The following is a 12,951-nucleotide window of genomic DNA, read 5'->3' on the forward strand; positions in this document are numbered from 1 at the left end:
AAATTTCTCTCACGTGTTAGGGTTAAAACGTTGTTTGCACTTCAACAAATACATATCATTCGGCTAGCCATCATTTTCCTAAGTAGCCGTCATTGTGACGGGTAGATTTAGGTGTCTTATTAACGGACTTCCTAACACGTACCCGCACATGGACCTTTTTCTCTAAAACGGTTTCTGAGTTTGATCCCTTATGGTTCCGCTGTTGGATCAATCATGCATGATATGATGTGTACTCGCCCCGATGTGTCATATGCTTTGAGCATGACAAGCCGTTACCAAGCAAATCCAGGTGAAAGTCACTGGATTGCCATTAAGAATGTCTTTAAGTACTTAAGAAGGACTAAGGATTCATTCTTGGTCTCTGGAGGATATTCTGAGTTACGTGTAAAGGGTTACACGGACGCCAGTTTCCAAACGGATAGGGATGATTTGAAATCCCAAGCTTATTTTGTCGTTATAATGAATGGAGGAGCGGTTTGCTGGAGGAGTTTCAAAGAGTCAGTCATTGCGGATTCTATAACGGAAACTGAGTGCATTGCAGGATCTGAAGCTGCAAAGGAAGCTGTTTGGATTCGGCAATTTTTGGAGGGACTAAAAGTAGTTCCTGTTGCTGCAGATCCTATCACGATATATTGTGATAACAATGGGGTCATTTTTCAAGCTAAAGTTTCCAAGTATAGTAACAAGTCTAGACATATACTTAGAAAATTTCATGTAATTAGAGATTATATAGAAAGGAAGGAAATAGCGATTTGTAGGGCTGGGACAAATGAAAATATTGCTGATCCTTTAACCGAGCCTTTATCACAGGCTAAGCATGATAGTCATGTCGTCTCTATGGGATTGAGACGAGTACCAGAATTGCTGTAGATTATGAGATATGTAATAATTTGATATTGTATTAATTTTTACATATATGATAATCGCATTTATCGTTTGGGTTTCTTCTTGAACTCAGTTATTCAATATTAACTGGATTTAAATTTTAAATAGTTTGTTTTATTCAAATGGGTTATTGAGACAACGTTGAACCCTATTTAAGTGAACAAGATTAACATTGTATTTATGTCCCTAGTTGCTCAAATGAGGTGACATCTCGGAGTAACTAGATTGTAGGTCGATTGATGGCGGGTTCGAGAGCCATAAAGTCATGCAGATGACTAGTCGATTATATAGCCAGACTGTGGAAACACTCTGTCGGGCAGTGACCACTCATAGATTCCTTTATACTTATTGTAGCCTGGTCATGGTGAGGATTTCTATATTATTCCTACGAGTGAATGCTTTTCACTAACGACTATTTATCTGAGTCAGTACAGCTTTCGACTGATTTTTGTTTTTGTCCTAGGTCTTGCCCTAAAAGGAGGCCGATGGGCATCTTTTGATTCATGGTGATCTGTGATTGAACAAAAAAAAATAAGTCAACAGGAGTTGTCCACCCTCGTCAGGATTTAACTATCTTAGGGTCACTTGAGAAGTAGTGACTGGACATGCGTGTCTACGCTCGGAAGAGATCTATGGTAGATTTTCCGGTCAGCAGCTGCTCTCTCGATTGAGGAAACCACTCATGATATATTCAGGTGCAAGTGCGACCTGAAAGACACCTTGCATTGAGTGCGAGATTAAACGGAAAAGAGAATTGGTAACGCACACTTGTGTCGGATAAGTGGGAGATTGTTGGAGTGAGTGTCCTCCACAATAGTGCGTCTACATAATAAATTTCATTAGAGGAATATACTCGGGATATATTAATATTGTATATACTTGTCAGTTGATCAACGTATGTCGGTAACGATCAGCCGAGTAGGGTTAGAGGCTAATATCGTATGATGACGGTGTTCAACTAATCCCTTACGGTCACACCTATAAGATGTAGCCCAATGGAAAAACTAATTATTTGTATACGATACAATTTAGTTAGTCCCTTATATTAATTGACTTTTATTAGTCAAGTGAATTTTATATTTGATGATTAGTTTAGAACTCGGGCCAAGTAAATTTATTATTTAGTTATACTACAATTGACAAAAAAATTTTATATCTTATGTTAAGATGATTAAATAAGACGATACATAGTAGTTGAAGGTTAACTTACTAAATATTTGAGGTTTGCAAGTATATATTGTGAGGCGGAGGTAATTATTTAATAATATTTACAAGGAGTTTTAAAATTAGCTGATTGGGTTTTATAAGACACTTTTTATATTGATAAAATGGTCAAATGTCACTTAAAAGATAAGTGTATATTAGTCACTAATTTGTATTATTTAAATGTTAAATAATAAAAGTAATATTTAATTATATGGAATAATTAAATATAGGACTTATAAACATTTGTAGGACAAATGTCGAAAATCGAAACAAGATTAATATTACCAAATGGGATGGAAATAACGATGTCATTATAACCACTAGGTTTTGTTGCCCATTTGTTTACATTTCCATATTTATAAATACCTCACTATTTACATCATTTAGAGGCTAATTTTTAAGAGACAAAAAAAATCCCTCTTAGGTTCTTCATCAAACTTGATCAATAGTTGATCAAAATAAATCACGTAAAATTCACAAATTATAATATACATCAAGTATTAGTATTGTAATAATACTTACATATTATCAAAGGTTAGTTACTTTAAATATCTAGTTAATATTTATAGTAATTTTGGGGTGAAGTCATTGGTGCCATCTTAAAGAGAGCTTCTCTTTGGAGTCTAGGAAGATCATCAAGCTTTTAGAAATTCCATAAGACAACAATAGTTGTTATTATTATTTGCCAATATCAATGTGTCGAATGCTAGAATCTTTTAGCAACTATTGACTAGTGCTGTTGATCTTGTTCGTCGCATTAAGTACATTGTTCCTGTCCGGGTGTTGATGAATGCTTCTAGTTTAACTCATGATTATATGCTTAATTGTCTAAATAGTTAGATTACTTTCTAGTTTCCTTAGTGCATTCTCTAGTGGTTATTGCTTTTGTAAATTGTAATTTTCTTTCACTTTTAAAATGAAATGATAATTCTTTGCAAAAAAAAATGTGAGGAATTTCTTATCTTTTATTTATTTTTGCATGCACGTTGTTTTAAACCACATAATATTAAGTTAATGTAATTTAATAAATAATTAGAGGAGTCTAATTGATGCGGGAGCACTAGAAGAAAATGAAAATGAAGTCTTGATTAGTCGAAATGTAACTCACATTTTCGAAGGTTTCAAAATGGGTTCAAGTCAAGTTAACATGGTAACTTGGGAGCAAGGTATTGACGAGTTAACTTGACACGGGTTTCAACGAAGGTCAACATGGAGGTCAACGCAGCTGACCATACATGTTGGTGAAGTCGGTTATGGAGTAGTTGCTCTATAATTCTTAGTTTCCTAATTTTAGTTTTCCTTATTCTAGTTTAATAAGATTAAGGTAGTGGTTTATTTCCTTGTTTTCTTTCGTAATCCTAGCAAGGTAAAATAAGGCAATTGTGCCATCTTTCCTAATCAATTTAGGACGTTTTTAAGACAGCTTTAGAGCTTCTAGAAGTCGGTCTATTTAGTATAAATAGAGGTCATTGTATTCAGTTTTATTCATTGAAGTTGAGAGATTAATACAAGAGTTCTTGTTAGTCCTAATTGCTTGTGAGTTATTAGATTATTATTTCGTTCTTGCGAGGGTAAGATAATACACATTCAGTCTTGTGAGGTTGAGTGCTAGTTGTGAGTTGAATCGAATTTCTTGCGAGGAAGGAGACCAATTCGCTTCATATCTTTATATTTTTTTCGTTCTTAAATATAAAAATCAAAATAAACACTTTAATTCCGCTGCGTATTTTCTTTAATCTAAATCTGACATACAAATTATACTAGTTTTACATCAAATTGATTACCAGAGCCAGGTTTTAATTTTTTTTCTTAGCAAATTAATCTTGGGAAGTGAAGATGCCAGGAGAGGCCGATTCAAGCAAGGGTGACGATGCTACAATTACGGTTCAAAGTCAATTAGACGAGATGATAGAAATATGGCTCAAATGAAATATATGATAAAGAACTTGTTAAAGATGGTGGTCGATGCTCCAAAGGATCGTGGTAGGATGCGTTGATCAAGCGGGAGCAGGTCTATCGGTTCTGACATGGAGAGGGACGAGGCAAGTTCCAAGCCTAAAGGGAGTAAGAACGATGATGATCAAGACTTAAAGCTTGACATACCTGATTTCAATGGTGATTTAGATCCCGAGAAGTTCTTGGAATGGATTAGGCAAGCTGAACGAGTTTTTGAGTACACGGAGTACGATGAGCATAAACAATTCAAGGTAGCTATTCTAAGACTTACTAAATATGCATCGTTGTGGTATGAAAATTTAAAAAAATAGAGAAAGCGGGATAAGAAACGCAAGATCGATACTTGAGAAAAGCTTAAGAAGCATCTTTTAAGGAGATTCTTACCAAGAGATTATGAGCAAGAGAATTATTTAAAATTGCAAGCTTTGTTTCAAGAAGGGCTTTCCGTGGCCGAGTATATTAAAGAGTTCGAGAAAATGATGATTCATTGTGACTTGGAATAAAAGAAGGAGCTTAGAGTTGAAAGATTCATCAAAGGACTCACACTGTCACTTGCGGGCAAAGTTGAAGTTCAGATTTACAATGGTTTCGATGATGTTTGTAGATTGTCTTTAAAATTTGAGAAGCAAGATAAAGCGAGAGAACCTTATGCTTATTTAAGAGGGTGCAAGTTCTAGTTCAAGTTCTTATTCAAAGCCAACAACTAACAAGCCCAAGGAGGTCTTCAAAGAAAATGTAAAGGACAAAGGGAAGGCCGTGTCCGTGGAGGCTAAGGGTAACTCGATGAGGCGTTGTTTCAAGTGCGAAGTCTATGGACATATAGCAAACGAATGCCAACACAAGAGAGCACTCACTGCTCAAGACTTATGCAACATGATTTCGGAGTTTGTCTCACAATATAATTTTCTAATTAATATAATTAGTTAAATACCTTTTGAAAATACCTTTTATTATTTTCACCGTCTGACTAACCATTAGCTTTGTCTTAAAATAGGTAGTATTACATCCATACTAATCATCCTTTAGTTTTACCATGGGACTCGGTCCTTAGCAAACGTAACAACCAGCATAAGATGTCAACTTGTAATGATTTTACTTAATAGGTATTTTTGTATTTGTGCACAACGTTTTACAACTATAGAGCAAAAATAAAATGGTTCTTGGAAATGTAACATCCTATACCCATTTCACAACATGAGAACAATCCAATTTATTAGGGATTTTTTTATTAGTTTTTTTTTTTGATTTTTTTTTTGTTTGAGAATAATGGAGGGTATGTTGATTAACCTACATTTTGTGACAATCATGACAATTAAAGGCCATTTCACACCACGAAGGGTCCAAGGTAAACCCCAAATTGAACTCAACTCGTCAAAATAGGCACAAGTATAAACCATGCAAGTGTTAAAACTCCTAATTCAAATATGTGAACCATATTTCTAAACTAGAGAATATTAACTAAGCTCATCAAAAAGTGAGTTGATTCAATCTTTATTACTAAAATGCAACTACATGACTAAATGTATCTAAAATGCAACTGTATCACACCATCATGAGCTTAAACCCTTCCCCCAACCTTGAACATGACATTTTCCTCAATGACAAACCAAGGGATGGGATAAAAAGAAAAGGGTGGGTATATAAATTACCGAGCAAAAGATAGCATCCAAATTTGCAAATGCGCTCTTATCATCACCCATGTAGCTTCATGTGGAAAATTCAACTACCTTATTCAAAAATAAAACAAATGCATCAAATAACAAACATCGGGTTGCCTCCCGTAAGCGTTGGTTTAGTGTGTTGGAGTATGTGCCCTCAACAATAGTGCGATCACATATTATATCTCATAACAAGAATACTAAAGGGATGATTCAATATATTGTCAACTGATCAACATTAATCGGTAACGATTGGCTGACTAGAGTTTGTGTGGACATGGCCCACCTGCATGTTGGAATATGTGTCCTCCGACAATAATGCGATCACGACTGTTGATCATGATGATCACATGTTTAAGTCTCATTAAAGTGAATACAATTGGGAAGTAATATTGTTACTGTCAACTGGTCAACATATATCGGTAATGATTGGCTGACTAGAGTTTGACATTACTGTCGTGTGACGGTGGTGATCAGTTGACCCCCTAGGTCATACCTAAAGGGCAACACTCTTAATTGATTATTTAATTTATCGTATAATGTTACGAGTTAATTAAATTACTTGAAAATTGACGGACGATTTTGGAAGTAAAATTTACGTATCATATTGAAATGTGATTTAATAAGATACGGTCTGAGTAATTGAATTGTATCATTACTCGGATGAAATAATTGTTTAATGTAACAATTAAATTGAATGAATTGTTATAAATACAATCAGTTGTGATTTATAAATTGGTAAAATATTTTGGCACAAGTAATTATGATATTACTAAGTCGATTTTGTATGTGACGTATTTTTATTAATACGTTGATTTTTAATATGTTAAAAATACATAACAAATATATGTGACATGTGACATGTAACATATTGACAATTGACAAAATTAATATGGAATCCATATTAGCTAAAGATGCCGAAAATAGGAGGGGCTTTTAAGCTAATTAATTGTTTAATTAGTAGCTAAACACAATGATTGTTTTGCTTTAGTAGCCATGCAAGCCTATGGTGCATTGTGAAGACAAACAATTTCATGCATTGGCTCACCCAAAAAGCCCCCCCCTACCACCCTGTTTTTGATGTGAAAAACCATCATTGGTTTTTCATTTTATTTTACCTATTACTCTAAAATGTGTTAGAAATCAATTCATTCCACTCATCATCCAAAATATAGTTTTAGAGAGAATAAAAATCCTCCTCATCATCTCTCTAAAAACCGAAAATATATAAGAGTTTATAAATATTTTTGGTTCCATTTTTTCTACCTTGATTAATATTATAACTAGTATTTGTAATATTAATTTAATTAAGAGGAGCCTTGGGTATAATACATAGGGAGAGATCTTACACTTAGATCTTTGTTCTTCCATTGGAAAAGCTCAAGAACAAGAAGAGAAAGGTGATCTCTCTTGTGCCCTAATAGCCGAAATTTACCATGTAAGGACATGATTTCTCCTCTATTTATTTTATTGTTTGCATGCATAAGATCCGTAATTAATTTTATGACAAATTATTTAGACATATAAGAGTATGTTATAATGTATATAGATCTACTTTTCCTTCAATCGGTATCAGAGCCACGGTTGTTTGCATGCAAATTGGTTAAAAGTTTTTCCGAGTTATATGAATAACAAAATAAAACTTGTAAAATTTGTGTTATTATGATATATCACGAAATAATTACATGCATGTTTATATTTCTGGTCCTAAAGTGTTTTAGGATATTTTGGTTAATTTTTCGGATTTTTATTGTTCATATTTAATAATAATGACATTTAAATGTGATTTTATGAGTAAAAATGTCATTTTTGGTCGAAAATTAGCTATACTTCGAATTTTCACTTGGTTTTTGGATATGTTGTTACATATATTATTTTGAGATAACCTGTATATTTTCATAATTTTTGCACTTGTTATGCTCGAAAAATGAATTTTTCATTATTAAATTCGGATTTAAGAGAAAAATAGGTTAATATGAGTTAAATTTCGAATCTGGTCATAGAAAATTTATATGTTGTCACATGCAATTTTACAAGATGTGTGTAAAATAATTGGCTATAAAGAAGTCATTTAGCATGATTTATGAATTTTTGAAGAAAAATGGCATAAATAGTGACATTATTAGTGAAAATTAATAAAATATAATCTATGACTTAGGAAAAACGTATAATGTTGCATTTTATTATCTTTTTCAGATCTAAAATTGAAAAGTTGGTGAAAATAATTTTTTCATGTTTTTATGATTATTTTATTATAAATCGATAAACCGCAACATTGTTTTTCCGAAAATTTCGAAATTTTTAACCTAAGATTTTGAACATTATGAGTGTCATGGATTTTTCCAGAATGTTCATGAATTTAAATTTCAAATTTTGAATTTATTTGAAATTTTTGGATTTATTTGAAGTTTAATAGCTTATTTTTTGTAATTTTTGGTCCATTTATGAACAATTTTGTAAATAAAAGTTAATTATGGTCAAATTATTAGTGAAGACTATATTTTGAGTCCTAAGAGGTTAGGGTAATTAACTTATGCATAAATATGAGTTTATGTATTTTTGTGATTATAAAATGTTGAAATCACGCAAAATCCGTAAAAACCGAGTATACGATATTGGCTAATTAAAAGGCGATTTAGCATTAAATTGAGCATGTTCATACATAATATAATGCTGCATTTTTCTTTATGATTGTCATAATTTTAATTTATGTAATTTTGAATTATGTAATTTTACTTAGTATGGCCTTAGATTTTTAATTGGTATTTCCCGAAATGTATGGGAATATCGATTCGGTTGTAATTTTTATTGTGATCTCGTATCACCGTTTTGTAATTTAATAGATTTATTTTATTTTAGTTACAAATGTATAATAGGAAATTATGTAATTTATTATGTAATTTTATTCATTCCGGAGTTCCAAAAGACGGATTTCTTCAAGAATGGCGATACATAAAGACGGTGTTACCTCGAGATGCGTGCCACAACCGAAGTTCAAGGGACCAATGGAGTTGGTTTCCGAATTTGTAATAGTTAAAGAGTTTTTCTATTTTAGGAAAGGCCATACTAGGATTTATTTATCTTTTTGCTTGCATTTTTATTTTATGTCACATGCATCGCTAAATCGCCATAACTAAACATGCATCCTTATTTTATCGAGTTTATCGACCGTGTCAATTCGAATTATCGTAGTTCACCGCTTTAGTTCACTTAAAACGTGATAGATGATAAATTGACATGACCTCTCGCTAAAACAATCAATTGAGACATAGCCTTACCAAATAGTAGAAACCATGAAAACCTATTTCGTGAGGGAGTGCACTCGGCCACACCGGGGTACAAAGCTTGTTACGTAGGGGAAGTGGGTGATAAATGTCTATCCACCGAATTCATGTTAATAAGGGGTATTTCGGCACACCGTGCCCTAAGTTGATATGGGTTTGGATTATGGACACATTTATTCGAAATTTGGGTTGTACTCAACGAAAGTATTCACGACGATTTCCGGATGTGTTTCGGGCTAGAGATGAATATTAAAGTAAACATCATCGACCAAGAGTTCTAAAAGTAGAATCGATTAAAAGGTTAATCCACCGAGTTATGTTAATAAGGGGTATTTCGGCACACCGTGCCCTAAGTTAATATGAATTTGGGTCTTGGAATCATTTATTCTAGTTGGGTAGAGGTCACTAGAAAAATGCATATAACTTGTTTAAATCCTACATTTTTACGAGTATTATTAAAACGACATTTGTTTTACTCCTTATATTTTGTTTTGTAGACCACTTCTTATTCATAACAAATGGCAACACCAACTCCTAATGCTACACCACTCGCTACTTCATCTTGGCTCCGATCCTTTATGGATCGATGTAAACTTGAAAAGAATGGGTCAAATTTCTCCGAGTGGGATGCCCAACTCAAATTAGCCGCCGAAGGTGACGACAAGCTTCGTTACCTTACCGAGGCCTCTCCACCCGAACCCTCCACTAGGTCCACCGCGGCCACTAGGGAAGCCTATGAGGTTTACCAAAAGGAGTCCGCCGCAATGAAAAATGTATTAATATTTGCGATGGAGGCGGAACTCTAAAGGAGAGCCTTCAAAATGGGCAATGCTAATGAGATTTACTCCAAACTTGTGACCATGTTTTCACAAACACCGCGGATCGTCCAATATGAGGCGGCCGCGGCATTCTTTGATCTCTACTTCAAAGAGGGCCAAAAGGTTAGCCCTCATGTGCTCAAACTCATGGAGCTTGTCGAGACCTTGAAGATTCAAAAAGTTGAAATTCCCAAAGAACTCATCGTAGATAGGATTCTACACTCCTTGTCTAAGGTCAAGGCATATGTGCAATTCCGGGTGAATTTCAACATGCAAGACAAGGATGTGTCTCTTGAGGAGTTGCACAAGTTACTTGTGCAAGCCGAGAGGGACATGGGGTTAAATGTGAACCCTCCCAAGGATGTGCTTAACATAAGCACAAAGAGTAAGGGGAAGTTCAAGAAGAATGGGAGAAAGGGTAAAAAGCAAGCTCCCACATTCACCAAAGCTAAGTCTTGTGAAGCTAGCACCTCCAAAGTCAAGAAGGGTCCTCTTGACAAATGCCATTATTGTAATGGCATGGGACATTGGAAGAGAAATTGTTCCAAATACCTTGGTGATATCAAAACTGGAAAGATCACTCCAGTAGGTAAATGACTAACCTTCTTTTATGTTTCTAAATTCAACTATGGTATTATGATGCAAAGTTGTGATAATGTATCTCCCTTTTATTGTAAATAGGGCCTCCACCAAGCAAAGACAAAGGAAAAGAAAAGCAAGCATAAGAAACCATGAAGAAGCTAAGGATAGCTTTTATGGAGCTTTGTTTTTCATTGTCTTATTTTAAGTTATGTTTTGAATTTTTAGAACTTTAAGTTTCCGTGTTCGACATGGAAAGGTATTTTGGATAATGGTTTGTATTTTGGATGATAGTGACTTGGTTTGCAACCCAAGTCACACGTTTTATCATTTATCCTTTATGTTCTAAAATTTCATCTTTAAATTGCTTGCGTTTTGAAACATAAGATTATTCACTTAAAGTGATCTAATAGACAAATATAATGACCGGTTTCATTATATGTCCACATGCTTAAGGCTTGTGTATGATCATTTATGAAGCGATTTTGAGTCTATGAACTCTCTTAAAGGAATGTCAATCACCAAGAACTCATATGAAATCAATAACTATTAGTCTATCTATGAGATAGTTCTCCTTATACTTCAATATCATTAATTTGTGTCTCATATGCTATCTTTGAATGATTAGTGTATTTATTCTAAAGATAGAGTGGGAGAAAAATGAGGACACAAATGAGGACACAAGGCAAAATGAAATTGTGTACTTGTGTAAATGAAGATCTACACAAGAGAGATTGAATTGAATAAAGGTATATCTATTTACATAGTATGCCGAATAGATGAGATCTATGATCTCAAGTTAGTTCTATATGACTAAAGAGACCAAGTGTAGTAATCATAAGAGAATTTTTAAGATAACTACACGAGGAGACCAAAAGAAGTTTTGGATGAAAATGACTAATGTAAAGTCTTAACAAGTTTTTGACTAAGTTCTATATGATATTTTTGACCAAATAGTTTCAATCATGAGTTTTACTTAAGAGCCTAAATGAATCATAGTAACATACTAGTTATGATCAAGTTGCAAAGATTGATATTCCGATATCTTCAATAGCCAACGTTTTTACCACGCAAATGTCATTGTTTAACCTCGCTATGAAATGGTTAAACCTCCTTCCGAAAGGGTATTCCGAAAGACCTATTCTAAATATTATTTGTATTTAAATAATGACATTGCTACACATCATTATGACATGAGTGTGTTAAAAATTTAAAATCTCTTTCCGTAAGGTTGAGATGAGACCACTTCAAAATAGGCATTTTGAGAGGATATGATGGGAACATATATGGTTTTATCCTAGTAACTTGGCAAAGCGATTTATATTTATATTCTTGACAAATTTCGATTGAGAAGTCAATTTCGAAATATGTAGAATTGAGTGGGAGTTAGGAAATTCTCATGTGAAGACATGGAATTTAGTGGGAGCTATCATCCTTGAATGTATAAAACCCATTACTCATTAAAGAATGACGAGCTAATACCTTCTTTTATAAAGAAGCTTTTGAGTTTTCAATTCTGGATGAAAATGGACAATGATGAATCCAATTACATCAGGGATGATTGGATTAGTATTAAGAGATACACATCACATCGACTTACACATAGGTTATTCATATGAATGAAAATGGGATTACCATTAGCAGTCATGGTAGTTCATTGAACCTGAGAACGGTTGATCTCATGATTATTAGTAACTAATGTTTCCGCCATTAGAATAATCATGTACATGTCCAATTTTGTATCATATGCATAAGAGCATGATGATTGGTTGGTGAGCCATAATAGAAACGTCATGAATTCTCGAGTAGAATCCGATGAGCGATTTCAGTGTTTGACGGAATGTTCTATTATGTTTCAAGAAGTTGCACATATTATAGAAAATCCGAGAACAATATGAGGATTTATGAGAATCCCAATTCTTTCAAGCCTAGAAAGAGAAATGAGAAGTTTTTGGAAAGATGCTTAGTTGAATAAGAGGTTATTCAAAAACAATCTTTCCTAGTAAAAGCTAAGACTTATGAGAAGTGCTAAGCTAAATAATCTTGTAAATTGTTACAAGGTTCTACAAGACATATACCTAGTGCATTGTGTGTGGATGAAATACTTGATCGGTGCAAGTTGTATTATTCATCGCAAATTCGTTCGTTATGAGATGATCGATAAGGAAGTTCTTTCAAGATAAAGAACCGAAACCAAGGTCGGGAACCTTGATGTGTACTTGGTAAGATTCATGCTATGAGAGAGAACATGAATGTGAAGGAAAATGCAAGTGTAAGAAGTTTGAACACATGGACACATGGGATGTTAAACTTCTATTGCAATCAATGAGTGTTTACACTTATGATAAACATCACAAGGATGTAATATGATATTGACTACCCGAGTGTGATGTCGACATTTGTCGTTTGAGTTATTATTAACTCACTTTGTACATTGTTATATCCAAACGGGTTGTAGAGACAATTGAACCCCGTTAAAGTGAACATGGATTAACATTGTTTTTGCCCATAGTTACTTATATGAGGTGACGTCTCGAAGTGACTAGAGTGTGATGCGATTGATGG

General features: G+C 33.8%; 1 protein-coding gene across 1 annotated transcript; it reads left to right on the forward strand.

The window, feature by feature from the left end:
• The first annotated feature begins 213 nt into the window (after window positions 1-213).
• LOC141652369 (secreted RxLR effector protein 161-like) lies at window positions 214-2,931 on the forward strand. Its single transcript, XM_074459842.1, has 2 exons — window positions 214-674; window positions 2,826-2,931. Exons 1-2 carry the CDS (start codon window positions 214-216, stop codon window positions 2,929-2,931), a joined length of 567 nt encoding a protein of 188 aa, XP_074315943.1.
• Window positions 2,932-12,951: the final 10,020 nt, after the last annotated feature.

The sequence above is a fragment of the Silene latifolia genome, chromosome 1 (assembly GCF_048544455.1).
Source record: "Silene latifolia isolate original U9 population chromosome 1, ASM4854445v1, whole genome shotgun sequence".
In the NCBI taxonomy this organism is placed as follows: Eukaryota; Viridiplantae; Streptophyta; class Magnoliopsida; order Caryophyllales; family Caryophyllaceae; genus Silene; species Silene latifolia.

Excerpts from the sequence above, each read along its gene's own strand:
- LOC141652369 (XM_074459842.1), top strand. The coding sequence starts at position 214 with ATGCATGATATGATGTGTACTCGCCCCGATGTGTCATATGCTTTGAGC. Across the intron at positions 675-2,825 it reads TTTCAAGCTAAAGTTTCCAA|TGCTGTTGATCTTGTTCGTC; the intron begins GTATAGTAACAA and ends ACTATTGACTAG.